At 35.5% G+C, this 21,967-nt stretch overlaps 1 protein-coding gene across 2 annotated transcripts in view; it reads right to left on the reverse strand.

The window, feature by feature from the left end:
* Positions 1-299: 299 nt before the first annotated feature.
* The window catches only part of LOC147873812 (uncharacterized), a 38,677-nt gene continuing 17,009 nt past the window's right edge, over positions 300-21,967 (reverse strand). The window contains exons 12-17 of one of the 2 annotated variants that reach the window (XM_087349206.1): positions 21,538-21,622; positions 21,209-21,447; positions 8,928-8,989; positions 6,470-6,648; positions 5,943-6,047; positions 300-3,851 (exon numbers count right to left, since the gene is read on the reverse strand). In XM_087349206.1, the coding sequence (XP_087205332.1) occupies positions 3,759-3,851; positions 5,943-6,047; positions 6,470-6,648; positions 8,928-8,989; positions 21,209-21,447; positions 21,538-21,622 (763 nt within the window). In that variant the 3' untranslated portion in view covers positions 300-3,758. The remainder of the gene's footprint in view (positions 3,852-5,942; positions 6,048-6,469; positions 6,649-8,927; positions 8,990-21,208; positions 21,448-21,537; positions 21,623-21,967) is intronic. The other variant, XM_087349207.1, reaches the window with a different exon arrangement.

Raw genomic sequence — 21,967 nt, forward strand, 5'->3', positions numbered from 1 at the left:
TGCCTTGCCTTGCCTTGCCTTGCCTTGCCTTGCCTTGCCTTGCCTTGCCTTGCCTTGCCTTGCCTTGCCTTGCCTTGCCTACATGGTACTAATATTATAAAAAAAATGTTAGAACATGTAATACAGCAATTTGTCATTTCTGAATGCATACTGTTAAAAATAACGAAATATAGCCATTAGTCTTAAAAAAAAGCCAGTGTCAGGAGGGGTTTATTGCCCCAAGGGAAGAAAAATTCTGATCACCCTGCTCTAGAGAATCAGACTAACTGTATGTCTCATAGAACTTTCAATACAATCTCTCAAACTTCCACAGGATTTACTCTTACAAATTCATATACAGTGCATATGATTTTCAAACAAAAGTCACACATACATACAGAGATATTTTATTCAAACTTTCCTTAATGTCTGAGCTTCAAAGGAGGGATCAAATTCCATGCGAATAAGATATTTTCAAGTAAGCGCAATGAAAGTAGACGTAAAGAAGTAAAATGCCATTCTTGTATTTGAAGTACAGAATAAGACAGTTAAGAACAACTGTAATCTGGGAAACCTTTTCGTACACTTCATCTTTATGGAAAACTTAATAAAGATGTTGGCACCTTCTCCAGCAGTATCTCAGTATTATTACTCGTATTGACATCACAAATACTGATACATACATGTGCAGCTATCATACCATAATTCAAATTAGTTACACGGTTATATACGCTAATCTTACATTTTCAAGGTAAAAATATCCGATGTCAATTTAATTTTTCAGTCCTGAAGTTCGGCTAGCACAAACCAACTTGTCAACGCAGTCTGTTTCCCTCGTTCTGCATCCTTCTCTAATTCCCTCCTCTCAGCACTGACAATGCCAACTAAGAACCATGCGTACTCCAGTCAAAATCCAGTACTTCACGTTTATGTTCCTGGAACGTATGCTTTCCTTCAATTAGCACAATTTTTTGTTCCATTAATTTCCTCTTCATTTCAACTGCTTTATTTCTCATAAAATACATGTAATTTCATTTGAACTGCCTAAGTTCTATGTTATTATTTTAACTAACCAACTTTTCCTTTCAATTTTTGGCTACACTGACATATTAATCACCATCTAGCAAATACAGGCAACTCTCAGTTTACGAACGAGTTCTGTTCCAAGATGTTCATTATATGAGCTTTTATGATACATATCGTATACCTTAGCAGCCATTTTAAAGCATTAAAACTGCGTACTAAACATCGAATGGTCTATACAATGTTTTATTACAATGTATGTATGCGTTATGGTTTATTGTATACGATATGTAACCATTACTATCAGCACCAGCATTGCTATTTTGCTTTGGACCCATGATTGCTTAAATTTTCAAAAATACATTTTTAAGTCACCAAATGCAGAACTACACTTGACCGTCTAAGATAACCTTGGCAAAGCAAGTGATGATCCTTTTATATTATAACGGGGAATCACCGATTTTTCTCACGAGAAAAATTCTATGCGGCGAGGCATGTAAACCAAAGTTTTTTTACTGGCTAGGTTAGTTTTATCCCCACTTAATGGTACCTGCACCTTGTCGTGGTGGTGGGGCTTGAGTATCTCAGTGACCCCAAGAGCTATGCTGGCGGTAGCATAGCTACTGGTAGGGCCTCCCTAGCCAGATTGGTCGAGGGGGAGAGGTCAGACTAAGACAGGTACCCTGGTCCTCCAGGTTGGGGGTTGGTCGCAAGGCTAACAACCTTGCACCGTAAAAAAGGAAGATGTTTCGAAACCTCAATCAAAGCCTCAGACAGACGGACCTAACAGAGGACCGAATGGAAGAGGAGAATTGAGAAGGCCATGGACTGAATAAAGACCGGAGAGCCATAGAAGAAGATTAGTTTTATTAACCAAGAACAGTTCAGTATAATTATCATATAATAATTTTCTGATAATTATTGTAATAAATACATTTTTTTAAAAGTTTATTTCTTTAAATCTTACAATTATGTTGACTATACGTTTGGCATTTCGTTTTATAAGGAACTATTGGTGACTTTAAGAAATTTAGTATGAATTGTGACGTTCGTTATAGCGAATGTTTGTAAACCGAGAGTTGCCTGTATAGTCTTAGCTTCCAATGTGTTTTTATTTTCAAGTCAGCCATTATTATTTAAAAATCCGTAAGTTGAGCCACATGCACTGCAGTTATTTAATTTAAATTTGCCATGTTTGATAATGCATAATGGCAATATAAATGAAAAACAAAATTCCAACATCACGTGAAGACGAGTGCATTTTCTTGGTGAAACAACTTGGAATATCAATAACAACTCTGAATACAATACGTAGTCAAAAACTGTCATGTTAGTGTAGAAAATGCAAATCATTAAGGGCATTCAGAGATAAAAAACCGAGTAAAATGACACATTAAGTAATTACATTAGTCAGCCTGTGCAAAAACATCTGTAGTGCCTGCATTCAGCAAATTACTTGCATTGTGATACTAAGTATTTTTAGTATCTTGAAATTACATGCCGTAAAAATGTACATACAGTGCTTAATAATTACCAATTAAAGGTTAAGTTTATGATTTTGCACTTCCCGCAATTTACAAAATTTTAAAATTCTGCTGTACATAAGCATAAAGGATTGAATACAGGTACTTAATCATAAATTGTGACTTGAAACTGGCATTGAAATTTTTCAAATTAAGTGGTTAAAGAGGACATGGTCTAGGCAAATATTTTTTAAAATATTTTATGGGAAGTAAGAACATCCAAAGAGATAAGCAGTATATTTCATTGCAGCGTGAAAAAATGTGTTTAGCAGACAGAATTCTTGTTCTCGCTTCGATTACCGGAATTTTTGGAATTCTTCGCCTCAGTTTCTTCTCAAACTGAAAAGTAATTCTTGCACATGCTTACTAAAATCACATAACAAAATTCACCCTTCTCTGCCGTGGTTCACATCTAGAACGTCTAGTAAATGTATACTTTGTACTGCATTCAGCACCTTTCATACATCTTTCCTTACCCCAATGAATGTATTCTAATAAATGTAATATGATTTATATATGAAAATGAGGAAATAGGAAGAATTATAAACATATAAGTTGAACAAAACATAGCCTCAGTTGAAGATTTCTGTCTTCTGGGTTGTTGCGCTGTGTAGTCTGGTCGATGTTAACCAACCTTTCAGAGGTCATACTGCCTCCGTCATCAGGGCGATGAATCGACCAGACTACACAGCGCAACAACCCGGAAGACAGAAATCTTCATATTCACCACTGTGAAAACCTCAAATCTTACATAGCCTCAGTTCTTTACCATTTTCAGCATATTTAACTGCCAAGAATAAATAATGGCACTGCTTTTGTTATAGGGGGAAAAAAAATCACAACAAATCTCTTGAAGAAAAGTTGCTGTGTGTTGTATGTTGTACTCATTTAAAATTATACATGATTATTCTTACATTATGGTTTTCAAGTACTAGAAGCTTCTAACTATACAATCTGTTTTTCAAGCAACTGCAGACAAATCAAGGCTAGTAACACTCATATTCAATTGACTGAATTGTAGTGACATCACGTGAAAATTATACTAAGATATATGATAATTACACATACCACAATTAAATTCAGGAAACAGAGTTCTATTTCATGCTGTGCGTACCAATCCAGCATATGGTCATAGTTTACTATCTCACATTGTCTTCTTTCTGGGATTCATTGAATATAGTTGGCCTTAAATTCAGTCTTGAGTAATACGCTTTCTACAATACCCTGAGCAGATCAACGTCTGTCTCTGTAGCGACGATCTCTGTCTCTATCGCGATCACGTCTTTCTGTCGTTCTTCGCAGAAACTCCTCCACTGAACGGTCATACTGCAAACAACAAAATATCTGTCTGTAGTTCTACATATGGCAGCAGTCCCCACAAAAAAAACCCAAAAATGAACAACTATCATGAAACCTTCAAGATGCTGCCGGTCTCATTCAATGTCGAAATTGGAAAATGGCCGCAAAAAATAGATCTTCATGGAGGCAGAAAATTGAGGAGGCCAAGGCCTGATATGGGCTGTACAGCCAATGGAAACCTTCACTCAGAAGAGAGTACCTTCAAGTGTATTAAATGGAAAAGTGGCATCTTCCATTTTACTTGTGGAGATAAAAATATTTAAATCCCTCAGATGAATATGTTGTATAGTAAAAGTAAAGTAAAGTAAAGTTTGTCCCACTACGTGCCATACAGGCGCTTGGGGTGAGCGGAGGTATAGTTCCTCTCTTTCTTGTCCTCGGCACTAGATGGGGGTGAGTGGTCAGCATCACGCTCCGGCCGGCTTTACCCCCGGGAAAGGACCCCGGTACCCATTGGACAGGAGGCTGGGTCAGTCTGGACGCAGAGGCTAGAGGAAAAATCCTCTGCCCCCTTTGGGGATCGAACCCTGGTTGTCCAGCCTGTAGCTAGTCACTATACTGACTGAGCTATCCCGGCTCATATATTGTATAGTAGTGATGATAATACAGCCAAGGGACATTTTAATTAATGAGTTTCTTCAACTCAATGACTAGACGGTCTCTACTAAACTGTTACAGCTCTGACTAAGGAATGTTACAACCATTTACATCAATAAAGTAAATTTCGTAACTGACAAATGTTGGCCTTCAATATATGGTTACAGTTTATGTAATTCACTTTATCATTATGGACCCAGAAATCTTGTTCAAACACTTGGGATTTTACAAAATCATTTTATGTGCAAAGTTAGTTCTAAAAACATACGGCAAGAGAGAATGCAAAAAGCTTGCGCCATAATCAACGGCCCTTATCAGAAACGTTCACTTTTCTGTATTGTGGCATTGGCGTCGTGGATTGAACCACCATTGTGAAGACAGAAAGCAAGAGTGCTCATAGTTTGGCAATAACCACTGTATACAAGTGGAGTGTTAAAACGTTTCCACCCAAAATGCACTTATAAATTTTCAACCAAGTCACAAATACACAGCAGAAGTCTTCCTTAGGCAGAAGTTAATCTAAATAACAATTAAATTCAGTTCTTACCACTAGAAAACATCACAATTTACCATTACAATGACCAGCTGGTTAATGCTGTTTAAAGAGATAATCACTTTTTACAAGAGTTCCTGACTGTTGAAGAAGATGGCACATATAGTTACTGTTGAGATTTGAAGGATTATTTCTTTTCTACAGTGCAAATTCTATCACATACATACATAATGTTCTTTAAAGGTTTCTTCTCTTTATGAAATTTAAGTTCTTCTTCTTCTTTTCTTCTTCTTCTTCTTCTTCTATGGCTCTCCGGTCCGTATTCGGTCCATGGCCTCCTCAATTCTCCTCTTCCATTCGGTCCTCTGTTAGGTCCGTCTGTCCGAGGCTTTGATTGAGGTTTCGAAACATCTTCCTTTTTACGGTGCAAGGTTGTTAGCCTTGGGACCAACCCCCAAACTGGAGGACCAGGGTACCTATCTTAGTCTGACCTCTCCCCCTAGGGAGGCCCTACCAGTAGCTAGTATGGATAGTATAATTCATCTACATACATAATGGGTGGATGTATTTGTAACATACCACTAATTATGTGAACTCTTTGTTTATAATATGTGAAATGTAATATGTATAATATATATTTTATTATTAAGACTTATTCCCCCTTCAGGGGCCCACAGCAGTGGGTATGAGGATTGGCACCCCTGAGGTACCTAAGCTGGGCCACCCTACCTCTGGGGGCTATAAATATTGAGGCTAATGACCCCATCCCAGAAGAAATTACTGTTACAGAAACTGAAGTGAAACAAATCCAGAGATCCATGCATGAACGTGCGCATGCGTAAATAATATTATTGTGATACATTTTGTAAAAATCTTTTGATTCCTTTCTGTGTTTTCAAACTGAAAAACGAAAAGCTTAAACACCACAGCATAGAAACACATAAAAAAATCAAGAACCAAATACTTACAGATCGTTTGTCAGAACGAGATGACCTTATTGTGGACGGATATTCAGGTAACGGTGGACCCTCATAGTACCGAGGTGGTGGTGGTAAAGGGTCCACAAATGGGGGCTAAAATTAATCAACAAAAACAATTAACAGCAACACAATTTATAAATTAAAGTTTCAATTACATTTTCATATACCCTATCCTAATTAACAGGCTTATATTAACAAGTTCCACTAATGTAGTAATATTTATATAATAAATAGTTTATCTTGGTATTCAAATGCCAAAAACAGATATTCTACCTAAGATTAATGCAATGTTTTGACACTATAATGATAAAATTAAACTTGGCAGAGAAATCGTGATGGAAAATAATTAAAAAATATGGACTGGTAGTGGGCTCATGTATGGTAATAAACTGTCAGGTTCCCGTTATAACTGTAAATTTCTTGACTAGTTGGCTTCTTGAGAGTGAGTCTGTTCCATGGAGTCCGTGAAATTTTTTTACAAAATTAAGAATGTTTTAAAATACAGGTTTACTTACAGGAGGTGGGTAAGGCATGGCTGTTAGAGGGGGGGCTCCTCGGGAATGCAACTCTCGCATGAAGTCTGTGTAGTTCTGAACCCCGTTGAAGGATCTGCTGTCACGGGGAAGTGGAAACCTGACTGGTGATCTTTCTCGTCTCCCTTCTTTGAATAAGTTTGCCATATACATTGTTGGACCTTGTAGAAACAATAATACTTTTATTTAAAAACGTTTCAACAAATATGAAAAGCATCACAGTTATACGTCTTTCCAAACTCAAATTCTTCTGCTACAGCTTGTAGTTAACTCAAGAGGTTTGTGAGGCCTTAGAGAATTATGATAAATTTTCGCTATATAAATACTTCTGTAAAGCATAATTAATTAAATTTAGGTCATCATATAATGAAATGCACAGCAATTCCTGTAACACTACTTCTAATTACCCTATAACTGAATTTATTGAGTAAGTTACCATGAAACAATGGAACCACACTAATTTTTTACAGAATTTATAATTACTCTTGTACCATAAAGTTTAATAAGAATTCCCAAGAAATACTTAATGTAATATCACAAAAGAATGTAGGGAGTCTGGAGGTACTGTTAAAATAAGAAAAATGTCATCAGCAGAAAAAGAATAGTTAACACATTTTCAGAACTCTTTGCAAGTGCTGCAAGAAGCCAGTAGATATAGCATTTCAAGTTGAAACGAACCACAAGCTCATACAGAACTATTTGTCAACTGATCTAATATCAGCCTATTGGTACAACTGTTATAACTGTAATCTCTCCTGAAGTTTGTCTAATGAAAACATGATTTGTGCCAGTATTGGTGTTTTGATCTATAACACTTCATTCCTATTACCCTTAGTTTTCAATATAAGTCCCCATTCAAAATTTATCAATGATCTGTGTGCTTATACCACACAAATACATTCCTTAATGCACAAGATTACTGGCCATACCAAAGGCTATATGATTAGATTATTCCATTCTTCATATAGTGTTAAATAATTCTGAACACCATGTTTACATTTTTGATGAAAATTTAAAATTGTGAACTAAAACATTAAAGTTCACTGAACTCCAGTAACCATAACCAAATGAAATGATCCACCCCCCTCCACATAAGAAAAATGATTTTTCATTAAATGAACACCTTACTGTACACTGCAATGCAAGTAAATGTGTACATTTCACCTATATTTCGGGGTGTACGTCAAATTTCGTCTTCTTTCAAAAAACCAAGAGAATACAGAATATACTCATATATAAATCCATAACTGAGCATGTATACAGACACGCACACACATGTAACTGAAATTGTAATATCTATTCTTTCTCACTTTTTTACAAAACTAAATATTCAGTATGAAATATGAGTAATTGGAAATCCATATAATAAAAGCTTAATTTTTCTCTCCAATTCTTCATACTGACAAAAATATGAATACCCAAATGATTTCAGCTTTCTATCACAAATCAAATGTTTCTCTTACATAATTAATAAACTGACAATGTTTTATTCAGATCAAAAAACATTAAGGAGTGATCATAAAGTTCTGTAATGTTCAGATCACACAAGAATAAATTCCTTGAACAATAAGCATCAATCTCCTGCACAATGTTAGAAATAAGAAGTACTGTTACTAAAATTCTAGTACATCTTAAGTGATACATTACTTCAGTAAAGATTTAATAGTACAGGATGTTAGTGAACTCAAAGGTACATCACATTCAAAAAAGCAAGCCACTGGATTGTATCCTAAACCACCACAACCCATTTTACATCTGTTCCCCCAAGATTCATTTTATCAGCTCCTTTCATATATATCTAATTCTCACAAATGTGCAATTTTCATAAACAAAAGTTAGAAAATGTATACACAGTGTAACAATTCTGGCACATTCACCAAAATCTGAACTTCTGCAAAAGACTCCAGAACTGTATTGGGCCAATGACCTTTGCAAGGGCAGGATGAATGGTGCCTGGATGACATCCCAGAATAATTCCCCCCCCCCCCAATCGAACAGTTGGCTGTGGATTTCCAAATAAATAGGGATTATTCAGTTACTCCTGTGAACAGAACTAAATGTATGTCTTCATATAAAGCACCCACTATTACTGTCCGATTCTAAACAAATTTGGGGGGGAAAAAAAGAAATAAATTTAGTAAACCCCCAATATCAAATTTCATGAAAATCTGTTCAGTAGTTTCCAAGCTGTAACATGCAGACATAGTCAGACATGGTGAAGTTCATAAGCACTTTTTTCATATGGTCTAAAAATGTGTATTTGGATATATATACTTATAAATTTATAAAACAGAACTCTTCAAAAACTTTACTTACACAAACATTTCAAAGCCATTTCAGAGACAATGTCAAGTATTGCTGGTGAAAATATTATATTCCTATCCTGCTTTTATTTCAAGTGCTGAAAAGTGTCAAACTTAACTGAACGTATACCACATACCTCTACTCCTTTTCGGGCGAGGATCATACTCATCATCCATGTATCTGCGTCGCCTTCCCCTGCTGAGGTGATCAAAAAAAAAGTTAGTAAACATTTAAACACATAATAGTAGGGCCACATTCATCATCGCTCTGATTGTCTGACAAACATATTATACACAAACAGCATTCTAATTAACTGCCTGGCAAATACATACACGTGTCTGCACAACGAGGCTCCTTTATTAATTTGCTCAATCAAAACGCAGAGCATGCAAGAATCATACATAATCACAAAACATTTTGTGCCCAATATATATATACTGAAATCACAACAGTTAATAAATCATCTAGAAATCATCAGATTAATGAAACAATCATGAAATATTACTTATTTTGAAGTACTTGTCTAGACGAATGATAAACTTCATGAAAACTGGTTGGAATGAAGGACCACAAGTTACAATAAAAAGGACCCTCCAAATCTAGCACACTGATTTATACTGTGTTAATCCAATAAATGATGAGCAGCATTCTATTTGTTATAGAAACGTATTCTGAGAAAACAGCATATACCTTACCCAACAACTGACCCACAAGGTAGATGTATCACCCACATGATTTTCTTCCTTTATTGGTGTACATTTGCTGAGAACTGAATTCTTACATCATGAGGGATTAAAATGGAAATGGCATTTATTTTAACAAATTTTATGAAATAAAAAACTGAGTATTCTACCACAAGTGTTAAGTCCATTTCTCGCTACCAGTTATCTGACAATAAACATATTTGAATGCTTGAATGAAACAACACAGTTACACAAACATTGTCTGATTTATGCAACTATTTATTGGTGGAAACAGATTTCATATACACTATAAACAAAGATATTAATGCAAGTTAAGGCGTCAGCATTCCTTCGAGATGGTTCGATTGTAAATTTTATGAGACAGGAAAGTGTTTGCCTGAAAAGAAGTTGATGACATGAACAAATTTTAACTACAACTGTTTTAGTGTTAGTGGCATGTTAGGTACTCAAACAATAAATTAAATCAATTGCTAAACCTGCATGCTGAGGTGAGTTCATGGAATTTTAGTAAATAAACTTCATTGTAAACAATGTGGGAGGAATACAGTGCACAAAAATCTATTAATCTTTCAGTACAATGGTTGGGGAAAACATGGGCAAAAATAACTCAAAGAACAATAGAAACTTGTGATGAAAACAGTGGATATGAATCTCAAGAGAAACTTTATTACTGTTTTCATAACATATGAGGCACCAGAGCAACAAGACACTATTTCCTACATTTTTCTCTTGTACCAAAACTAAATAAAACTACACTGCAACTGAAGATAGGCCTTTTCACACCAATGTCATATAAAGTGAAGATTATGCAAATTCTACAACTTGGTTACTTAGCACAGAATAGGATAAGAGGATTATGTAGTCAGGAGGAAAGAATAAGAGAAAAAGGAATTACGTAGCAGTTACAAGAAACTGAAGAACATAATAAATTATCTCAGCCAAAGCTGGAACCATCTACCTAGTAAGTAAACACTACATGCATTACTACAGGCTGCCCTACTTAAAACCCACCATGACAGCATGCTGCAACAGCAAGCAAACTACTAGGAAATGAGTTAGTCTCGCTGCAGAACAGAGATGTATGCTAGTACTTGGGTTCCAATTTACACGAGGCTCTGCACTTCAGTTAACCTTCTTGTATACAAAGTGGGTGCACTAATCATGAACTCATTTCTTGACATACTTAATTTGGAGTTGTAATTAACAATAATTCATAGTCCCCCCTTCACCAAGACACTGAAGAAACAATTCGCTAAGTATGATAAAGTAGTGCAACGAACTCCAAGGCATGCGCAAGATATGGGACAAAGGTCTAATATGCCTCATGAACCTTATTGTACTAGCCTGCAATAAAATTCCCCTGATGTCACTACGATGTTCTAAACCCATTGTGTGGTGACCGGGAAGTACAATAAATTCCAGTATTTAAGAAAGTATAATACAACTAATAAGTGTAGTACCAAAACTTGCTCAGTCCATTGAACAGTTTTTGGAAAATAAATTTTAAAGCAGAATCCTGTAAATTAACAACTGCACTTGAAATGGAAAAATATTAAAATGGTCTCAGCAAGTTTTGGAACTGCAATATTCAATTCTTAACCCAGTTAAGTTCTCCCTTCCGTGTGCACATTGGTAGCCCACAAGATACCAAATGGATCTGCAAGGCTGAAAATGAGTGGTTTGAAATATGTTACTTAGAAAGTTAAACAAACTACAGAATTGGGTTAAAAATTAAGTTAAACTACAATTGCTGATTTGCAATGAATGGAAACTGAGAAAATATTATAAATGTAGTAGAAGTAGTAATAATAAAAACAACAAATTAAAAGATTTCTCCAAAGTATGTTGATCAAAAGTTGTAGACAGCTGACAAGAGATGGTCCTCTCGCTTGGTGGTTGGATTTCTATGTTTTGAGAATTCCTCACACAAATGTAATAGATTTATGTTATATCAGCTGCTGAAGGTACTTCATACCAAATAAAGTGAAAGTATGATTAGGCATGATAAAATGAAGGAGATGAGAGAGGAAGCAGTCACAGAACTTTCAAATTTGTCAGAAATGACAAAGGAAACATACATGTCAATTTAAAAACAAGCCTCAATGGTGGCTACTGCACAGTACTCAAGAACTATGATAGTTGCAGTGATTAAGTAAAACTTGGATTATTCAAATCATAAATGAAATGTATTAACTAAATGGTTTCTTTCCTGGGAATGGCTAAAAATCGGTGTTGATCAGAAATAAATCCTTACTTCTACAGCTGAACAATTCACCAAAAATGTGAAGAAGTTGAGAGGCTGTATTTTAGGAAAGATAAGGGAAGTGAAACATAGAGACAGATAGCTGCAGAAGAGAGGAAATATGACAGTGGGTGGTGATGGAGAGTAAATGAAAAAAAATATATATATATAAAAAGGTTGACAGAACAGGACATACAGAGGTAAGAAAAGCTCAGTGGATATAGACATGAATACAGATACAATTCACTAAAATTTTCAGTTAGCAGCACCAAAGCTAAACCGAAAACTATTAGAGACCTGCTCTGCCTCCACGAACAGGAAAAGAGCAGGTCTCCGAAAATGGACTGTCAATGCAAACCTTCGGGCTTCAATACCAAAGTAGTGAGTTTATTTGCCATGAAAGCTTAAAATGTTACCCAATATATAATGCATTCTGTAACAAATAACTAAATACATTTCAATGCATGAGAACAGCCTTGGTTGAAAGCTCAAATTTAGTAGGAAACATTTACCGATAAAAAATGTAATACCCTTTCAGTTCTAACTATCTATCTTTGTCCTTTCATTTAAATTGTCACATTTGCAAGTTGTTAATTTAAAGTTAAAAGTTTTGTTTAAAGACACAAACACATATTTAAGTTTATTACTCTACATGCAAACACAGCTAAGCATCTAGAGATGCACACACGTTTGTCTTAATATAGAGTTATCACACGGCTGTTATTTCAACAGAAAACTTAAATCCACAATTACATATGGGAGCTTACAGTAACAAGGAAATTAATTATAAATTCTGCCTAAAGACATCTAAGTACTTATCTGTGGTCAATTCGGATGGAATCTGCAATTGGGGAAACAATTGGTTTCTCTGTATGCCAGGCACTAACGAAAACACGCTTTGCACAACCTTAGCACCAAATTAATAGAATACCTCACTTTCAAATGCACAATGCACAACAAAATAAATTAATGAGATTTCAGTTTTTCATGGCAATAAGAATGATTATGGTCTTCTGGATTATGACAACACTACAGAGGAACATACAGCTTCCTCTTCTACAACAAAGATGGAGGCAATATGTCCCCCACCCCAACATAATGGGAACCACCTACAAGACTACATGGTTTCATAACCCAGAAGTCCAAAATTATAACTGAACTGTCTAGCAGTACAACTCTGAAGGTTAAAAACACTGTCCAACATTCAACTTTCAAGTTTCTGTACATGAAAAAGTATTGATGACCATCAGTGTGGATTCTGATGCAATAGTTAATTACTGATCAAATATTCTGGATTATCAGATACCAAGGTGAAAGACAAGAGTACAAGGTGACAGTACATCAGTTATTCACAGACTTGAAAACAACAAACCTTTAGTATCCACAAATGGCAGGGAAAATCATGAATAGCAGTGACAACCTCTTAAGAATTCTTCTCCTGAGACATACATACTGCAAGGGTATCTTCCTGATTTCCCAAAGTTCAGTGCCTGATCTAGATTCATCACTATCACATGTAGAGACCCCACTTAATGGTACCTGCACCTTGTCTTGGTGGTGGGGCTTGAGTACCTCAGTGATCCCAAGAGCTCTGCTGGCGGTAGCATAGCTACTGGTTGGGCCTCCCTAGCCAGATTGGTTGAGGGGGAGAGGTCAGACTAAGACAGGTACCCTGGTCCTCCAGGTTGGGGGTTGGTCGCAAGGCTAACAACCTTGCACCATAAAAAGGAAGATGTTTCGAAACCTCAATCGAAGCCTCGGACAGACGGACCTAACAGAGGACCGAATGGAAGAGGAGAATTGAGGAGGCCATGGACTGAATACAGACCGGAGAGCCATAGAAGAAGATTATGTAGTGAATTATGCTATGCAGCTATGATACTCAAAGGTATCATCATCAGTTCAAACAGTATACAGGAAGCACACTAGTGACCCTTATCAAAGTACAGATATATATAATTTTAAAAAAATAATGAGTCCATTGAATAATCATACTTACATTAAAATTATATCATATACAACAGAACATGCTAGAAATGTCTACCCTGTTATCAACTGTACAATGACAAATAAAAGAGTTGTCTCAACAGTAATGAAAACATTACAGGAACACTACATTGGACATTATGCATTGTCTGTGGAATGTTTGATATAATGGTGTTTCATTAAATGGCTCTACTCCTGTTTTCAAATGGATGGTTGTCATCACACAAGACAGATTTGTTCATTTCTTATTCTTGAATTATTCTTCGTAACAGCAATCTGGATTAAATCCAGAACCACTTAATACTAGACTTGTATCATCTGCAGCTTTAGTGGCAACTAAATTCAATGCAGCCTTCATAAGCACACAGCCACATCAAGTGGTTGTAAAAAATTGACGTTTTCAGAGCCGTTTCAGTCGTCATCCAACATGTCTGCAGGCATAGCAGATCCCTGATGATTACGACCGAGATGGCTCTTAAAATGCCACTTTTTTTACACCCACCATAAGTGGTTGATTGTCTGTGTAGACTTTTGGCATGGCTGAATGCCCGAGAAGATATTGCTGAATTTAGTCACCACAAAAGTTTCAAATCATATTTTGTTGAACTAGGCCAATATGTTAGCCACTAGACCACTGAAGCAAAAAAAGACTCACAAAAATCTGAAAGTATAATAACCAATCACTTGAGGAAAGGAGTAGAGAAAACATCATGCATATAAAGTATACCTCACACAATACACAATGCCTGGCACAATGTCCCCATAGTGAATCATCCACAACCACAAATTTTAGAATTCAGTACTGGAAGCACGATATATTTTATTTCAGTGTTTTTAAGAAGCATGTAGTTATACCATTAGACTGACTTTCATTTGGTAATTATTTTTCAAAGCATTTGAACATGCAGAAACCACTTCAAACAAAAACACAATAAACACACGACCTGCTTGTAAAAGAACTACATATGGTCTTTTGCTTCAACTAGGACACTTGTGCACTCATATTTACTTATTTTCAGAACACTTATCTTCTTACAGTTTTTCTTTATTTATTTATCAGGTAAATTTAATTTGGGATTGTAATTTTTAACTTATGAATGAAACAAAAGTCAGCATCAGCACTATCTTTAACATGATAGTACAAAGGACAAATAGGTATTATATTACAGAAATAGATGGCATCAATTTTAAATCACATGACAGAAACTTGCAAGACATGGTGTGGAATGTACATGTTGGACATTATCAACTGTTTGATATACAATTAAAAAAAATTTCAGAACTTTAGTCCCACCCTCAGGTGATTAAATATTTACAGTGATAGATATTTGTAATATTTTCTAATTTTAAGATTCCTGTTGTTGGTTCAAACTGAACCTGGGACACTACAGTGGATTTCAGTATAAGCTCAATTACGGAACATAAGAGCCTCAGTCATTTCAGGGGCCTCCAAATATATAGAAATTTGTCTAATGCCCATAGTACACATTGAGGGTGACATAAATTCCAAGTCACTAAAATGAAATTAGAATCAACAGTGACTCAACCCCCCACCCCCCTTCCACATAACAGTTTAGCTATTTCCTTCTTTCCTTTTATTTTATACTGACACTTCCATTTTGTTTTAAATTCTATGAATGAATTCTCACACTACCCTTCAACTGTGCTAGTACTCAAAGCAGTTAACCCCACCCTGTTAGACAGAAGACATTGTAAGACAAGCAGACACATCTGCAAAATATAGAACAAGTTTCATACTTGCCTTGCTTAGGGACCTAATAGAATAGAATGGTAGAGTACACTGTCCTCAGACTAACAAATGCAGAAAACTAATGCATTCCACCAGTCACCAAAATTGTCTTGAAATACAATGTAAAATGAACACTGGCCAACACAGGGAAAGTGAGTGCAGAAACCAGGAAGGTATGCCTGGTCACTTAAGAACAGAAACAACATTAGCTATAAACCACCACAACAGCCCGAAGATTTCTACATTCAAAATGAAAGGAACAACTGCATCTACTTCTGGAACCAAAGATTATATATGCTGCCTATTAGTAACTTCCTCTAAGGTAATACACTTTTTGAACAAGACCATTATCCTGAGCAAGCATAATTCACATTACTAATACAGAAAAGAAAGAAATGCTACAGATATAAAATACACAAATTTTGAGCAAACGATACGACACAACTCATAGTCAACACAATAAAACAAACAAAACATGCTGGGGTTGTTAATATTTGAAATAAAATAAAGCTCCAATGTAAAAGTCTTACATTTACATAAATTAAGTACTCAGTGGTAACCTTGCCTTGTTTTATACAAGAAATCAAACTTCTTAAAGATTCCCCTCTCAACAAAGCAAAACTCACATACACACAGAGCAGTCAGTGTAACTGGACCAATCAGAAAACCAGAGCTTTGATGAACAAGGTTCTACATCATATAAATAAATTTAATCTTACAACACATTACCAACAATATACAGATTATTCACACCTTCTTTAATGACTACATTACCACTGGTCAAACTTGTAGAGGTTTGGTGTATATTTTGCATTACTTCCCCACCACTAAATTGTAGGTACAAAAAACAGTAAAGTTTACAACTGTTAATCCCACAAAACATTAAATGATATTTTGGTTCCTGAACTTCCAGATTTGGTATTTTCAACTCTACCGTACCAATAACTGTGCTGTTTAAAAACACACTCCACACACTTTATATAATATGAAGATAATTTTGGTATGAGCAAAGAAATGTGGCACAACCAACAAAAGCATATACAATATGTAAATTATACACCATATTATAATTTCAGAATTTCTTTTACATTTCTATGTGATGAATGAAAGCCTAGAATTATCAAAATGCTACAAGCAAAATATGAATCAGTTTTACTGAGGTTTGATTAAAGATAACAGAATTAAACTGAAAAAGACCTGATGAGATCACAAACACATGGGAGGATACTGAACATTGGGTCAGTCAGCAATACTCGGGTATCTATGCAAAATGTTTCAATCCAATTTAAAATTTGTCAACCATGAGCAGTGCGTGAAGTATACTTCTTCTGTATGTCATTCACTGTTCAAAGTGTACTGGAAAATACATATTCTTCAAGAAATCTGTTACCTATTTTTGTAGTGGCATTAGTTCCCATACAATTTAAGGCACAGCATGTACGACCTACATTTTATGCTAACAACAGGAAATTCTTGTGTTTAGATTTAACATGTTTTAAGAAAAATAACCTTAGCGTTCGATATTTCTTATTTTTGTATGTAAAGTAATCCATGCCCCACCCATCTCATTCTTCTCGACTTAATCACCCTGACAATATTGCGGAAGGAATATACATTTTTAAGCTCATCATTATGCAGTTTTCTCCATACCCCATCATCTTCTCTCCTGGGCCCAAATATCCTCTTCAACACACTATTCTCAAACACCTCTCAGAGAACATGTTTCGCGCCCATACCATCAGCCGGGAAGACAAAATATTTTGAACTGAGAAGTAGCAGGCATTTCCGGAATTTAGTCTCCTCCTAACTTCCTCATGAGTATAATTTTAATTTGTTATTGTTCCCAAATATTGAACTTTACCCCTGGGAAAGGACCCCAGTGCCCATTGGATAGGAGGCTGGGTGGGCCCCAGAGCAGGTCTGGACGCAGAAGCTAGAGGAAATATCCTCTGCCCATCAGGGGCCTTTGACAACTGACATAGTTTGTTGCTTGAGAAGATTCTATAAACAAATGTAACATTAAAAAATACCTATTTAGTTGCCAAGTAGTTTAATAAACGTACATACTCCCCATATGACAATAACATGTCAGCAAAAAGAATCTGATTTATCTGACTGAAACTTGAAGGCCTATCAACAGAGGTGTGACACACAGTCACGGTCTTTCATCTAATTTGTTTACAAATTATTATTATTAGACAATGGGAAGAGGGGGGGTGGCAGAGAAATGAATGTCAACAAATACTACACATTTTGCTATTTGCAGAAAATTAAAGCAAGAACTGAAAATTAATTTCAGTGCACAGTAAATAATTTACAGATGTCAGAATTTTTGACAAATCACTTTCAGTTGAATTAATAAAAATCAGTCTTCTTAGGCAAAGACTATTAAGAGTGAAATTTTCATCAGTAACAAAATACTGGAACAAGTCAATGTCTTCAACTAACAGTATCTGAACTCCCTCATATCATACGAAGGTAAGAACATTACCAAAAACACAAACATTTATACAAGTGAATGGAGCAAGAAAACAGATATTCAAACTGACAAAAACATACACTTAAAATTTACAAAACTTTTGCAAGACCTGAAATAGCATATGGAAATAAAGCCTGGGTGATTAGAAAATCAGATGCAATTTAAAACAGAAATAATATTTATGATAATTAATGGTTACACATCATTAGATCATAAAGAAATGAGACTTTTCAAAAAAATTAAGATTCAGTCAGTCAGCAAATCTATTCAGAATTAACTAGTGTATTTGAAAACATGTAAAAGGAATGTAAAATAAGAATACCAAAAGAAGAAACGTAAAAGCTGCATATGTAACAGGATGATGAACAAAAAATTAATACAGGCATACCTCGGAGATATCGCGGGTTCGGTTCCAGACCACCGCAATAAAGCGAATATCACAATAAAGTGAGTAACACAAATGTTTTGGTTTCCCAGTGCATATAAAAGTTATGTTTACACTATACTGTAGTCTATTAAGTGTGTAATAGCATTGTCTAAAAAAACAATGCGAGAACATTGCGAGAATTACCAAATTGTGACACAGATACGAAGTGGCACATGCTGTTGGAAAAATGGCGCCGATAGACTTGCTCGACACAGGGTTACCACAAACCTTCAATCTGTAAAAAACGCAATATCTGCAAAGCGCAATAAAGCGAGGTATGCCTGTATAAAGTACTAGAAGCTATATGTTAGTGACCTACTTAATGCATGAAGAGCAGATCCCAATGCCTTCTTGTATGAAAAACCCTATGAGTCTCTACATGTTTTGATGAAACCCAAAACAAGAAACACAAAAGTATTCTTTTTTCACCATGCATAAAAGCTAAAGTAAAAAAGAAAAGAAATTTCTAAACTGACTAGAATATTGTGTTCCCATCACAAATTCTGGGATTAATGCTAATAACTGGTATTCTTATAACAGGTGCAACATAAAATATTCTGGAATTACTTTGTGACTATGTATACTAAATACTGAATTTCATACAGGTATATTGTGACACATTTCTAGTCTTAGTATTCTCAACCAAGACTGCTCCAGAAATTAAACAGATCAGATTAATTACTGAATTAATGTGGAGTCAGAAGTAATGTCAAACAACCTTACTGATACTGAAAACGTTCACACACTGGAAATACTGTCTCTGTAAGGAATTAAAAAACAGATGTTAGGTAATATACATTAAAGACATAAATTATCATTTACTCATGGCACCTATAGGAATCCATCATAAACTCCATGGCAATGCAGAATACAGTTCCAGAATCACTTTATTAGAATGTAGTTTCCAATGCAAAAGAAAAGTGAAACAATTATAGCAACAGACAGAGCAAGTAGTTTCATTTTACTTTTCTCGATGAATATTTTATTGTGTAAGTCATTAAGAAAATCAAAAATATTTGAGTTAAAATTCAAAAGCCGCAGCAGCAGCATAATAAATACTAAATTCAGAACAAGATAGCCCTCCCGTATCCATATGTTATATGCCATCTTATAACACCTCAAACAAACTTCAAAAAAGTAATACTATCATCAATGGGCTGAATTACACTGCTCTGTAAAGCACGTCATACCAAAATGCTGCAATAGTAAAAGGGCAAAGTAAACAAGTCTTACAAGAAACACCAGGACCATTACACAAGAATGACATGATCAGGGAACACATGCTGACACATACACAAACTAATATACTTTCATTTCACTCTAGGTAATGGTACTGATTAGTTTACCCACCAACAGAATCTCCAATAGACTTCAAGAATAAAAAATGCTGTAAAATCGCAATCTAAGTTGTTATTTTTCCACAATTTGGACTGAATTAACCATTAAGCGCCCCAATAACTTTAATAAATAAAGAATTTTAAGATACAAAATTTTAGGTTTGGTGTGTTAAATTATGAAATGTCAATGTTACTTTAAAATTTCTTTCCACACTTCAAATGGTCAGCTTTTTTGCATCTCAAACGTTTCATGCATTTGCCAATACTTACCCAATCCTTTTATGTTCTTTACAGCCTAATCCAATCTGATCAGTGAGGACGCTAATCAGCATATAAAAGTAAGCACACCGAACAATGTAGGCTATGAACAAGAACACCAATCGGAACTTGATTTTCCTACCCAAATAAAATTGTAAATTTTAAACAATTTCCTTATAGTACAACAACAATTGTTTTGGATGTTCTTGTGCAACATTGTTCATACTCTACTGAAATCAATTTCTTAGTACATTCTACTGGTAAACAATTCTACAGTATTCACTGCATGATTTGGTTCTACAGAATGTCACATTCACTTGCAAAAGCAAATATATATGACATGTCACACAATCTGAATTGAAATTAAACATATAAGGGAAAAAAGCTTTTTTTAATAAATTCTTTCTTGTTTTGCTAACTGCAATGATAAGCTACCCTTAAAAGAAAGTAACGCTGAATAACCTACCAGTTGAAATGTGGCCACGTTAACAAACCAGTTCCAGTAAAACACAAAGCGAACTCACTCTTCCAATATCCAAAGCACTAGATGGTTCACTGCACTGCACTGTGGACACATACAGGCAGGCAGACACAACACTTCAAGAACTTCATCTCGAGTGAGGGCCAAGGAAAATGCTAGACTATGTCCTCTTTTTTGTATATTTCTTTAGTAATGACAAAATGAGCCCCTTCAAGTCCATTACGTAGGAACATTCATTCTACAACAAATCTAGTCAACAACAGTTCTATTTAAGTGGGGAAATAACCAACCAAAAACCACACACTTGAAATTTCACTGCCCACGCATACCCGCACACCCCAGTGATGCACAAACTGTGGGACAAAATTACGCTAATAAACCTGCTCTCTGAAAACGGTGCACCTTGATATTATAAAGTTCCAGTAAGAAAAAGGGACAGGTCTCCTTCGGGCAGGACACGTCCAAGAGGAAGGAGAAAGGACTTCTATCGGACACTTGCAATCTTCATGTTTTCTTGGACGCTGAACCTATATACATACGTACGAACGTCATATAATAACTATTGGCAGGCGAGGCAGGATTGGCTCGCATGCAACATTCTGCATGAAGGTTTTGATTGATACTGAACACAACTGTATCACTCCCGTTAACGAAGCCTTGGCCACTTGAAGCACAAATGTGATTGTCCAATATGTGACTGATTCAATGAAACGATTCATCAGTCCCAAACAACTACTACAGAGTCCTGTGTACCTCCCAGATATGTGGTTGTTGTTGTTGTGACCAGCACGTCCTGGTGTACCAAATGATCTAGGCAATGGTCGAATGTGTGGCAGTGACGGAAGAACCTCTCGACATCGTACTGAACGGGATAAGCGGGGTCTCACAATTCTTGCAGCTTCCTTTGACTTACGCAGGATAGGAGTCATGTCTATCCCTTCATCCACTGGGAACAGACGACACAGCTCCTCTGCTACTCGTGGCTCTATTTCCTGCATAGTACAATTTAATAACTCTCAAACTTTCAATTTCTTTCCATATATGATGTAATTTATATAAACAGCATTGTTTTATTCACTTACCTGGCCATCTCTGCCAATTTTAACAGGTTTTCCTTCATTCCATGGATTGTACAGGTGTTGAGTCTTGTTAAATGGTAATTCTTTCCTGAAATTATTAACTAGAACTTTGCAACAATGCAGCATAAAATATTTAACATATTAAAACATTACACAGAAACGTGTCAAGGTCATTCTTGCCTTATTGTGACTGCAAGACCTCATGTGAGTCTTGATTTCTTTTCAGATGTATTCTACTTATTTTTAACAATGTTATAATTAGAAATTCATGATTCAGACACATTCTTAGCTTATACTTCTGTTTCACCATATTGTTTTATGCACTATATGTTGTTAACAAGAAACAACAAAGAGTAAGTTCACTGCAGATTGCATGCAAGTAGAATATATTTCACGAGGATATTATCTCTTTATACAGAATTTAATGCCATTT

Source organism: Zootermopsis nevadensis, unplaced genomic scaffold, assembly GCF_977971745.1.
Source record: "Zootermopsis nevadensis isolate Lab colony 2312 unplaced genomic scaffold, Znev_1.0 Znev_ptg000015l, whole genome shotgun sequence".
NCBI classification, from domain to species: Eukaryota; Metazoa; Arthropoda; class Insecta; order Blattodea; family Termopsidae; genus Zootermopsis; species Zootermopsis nevadensis.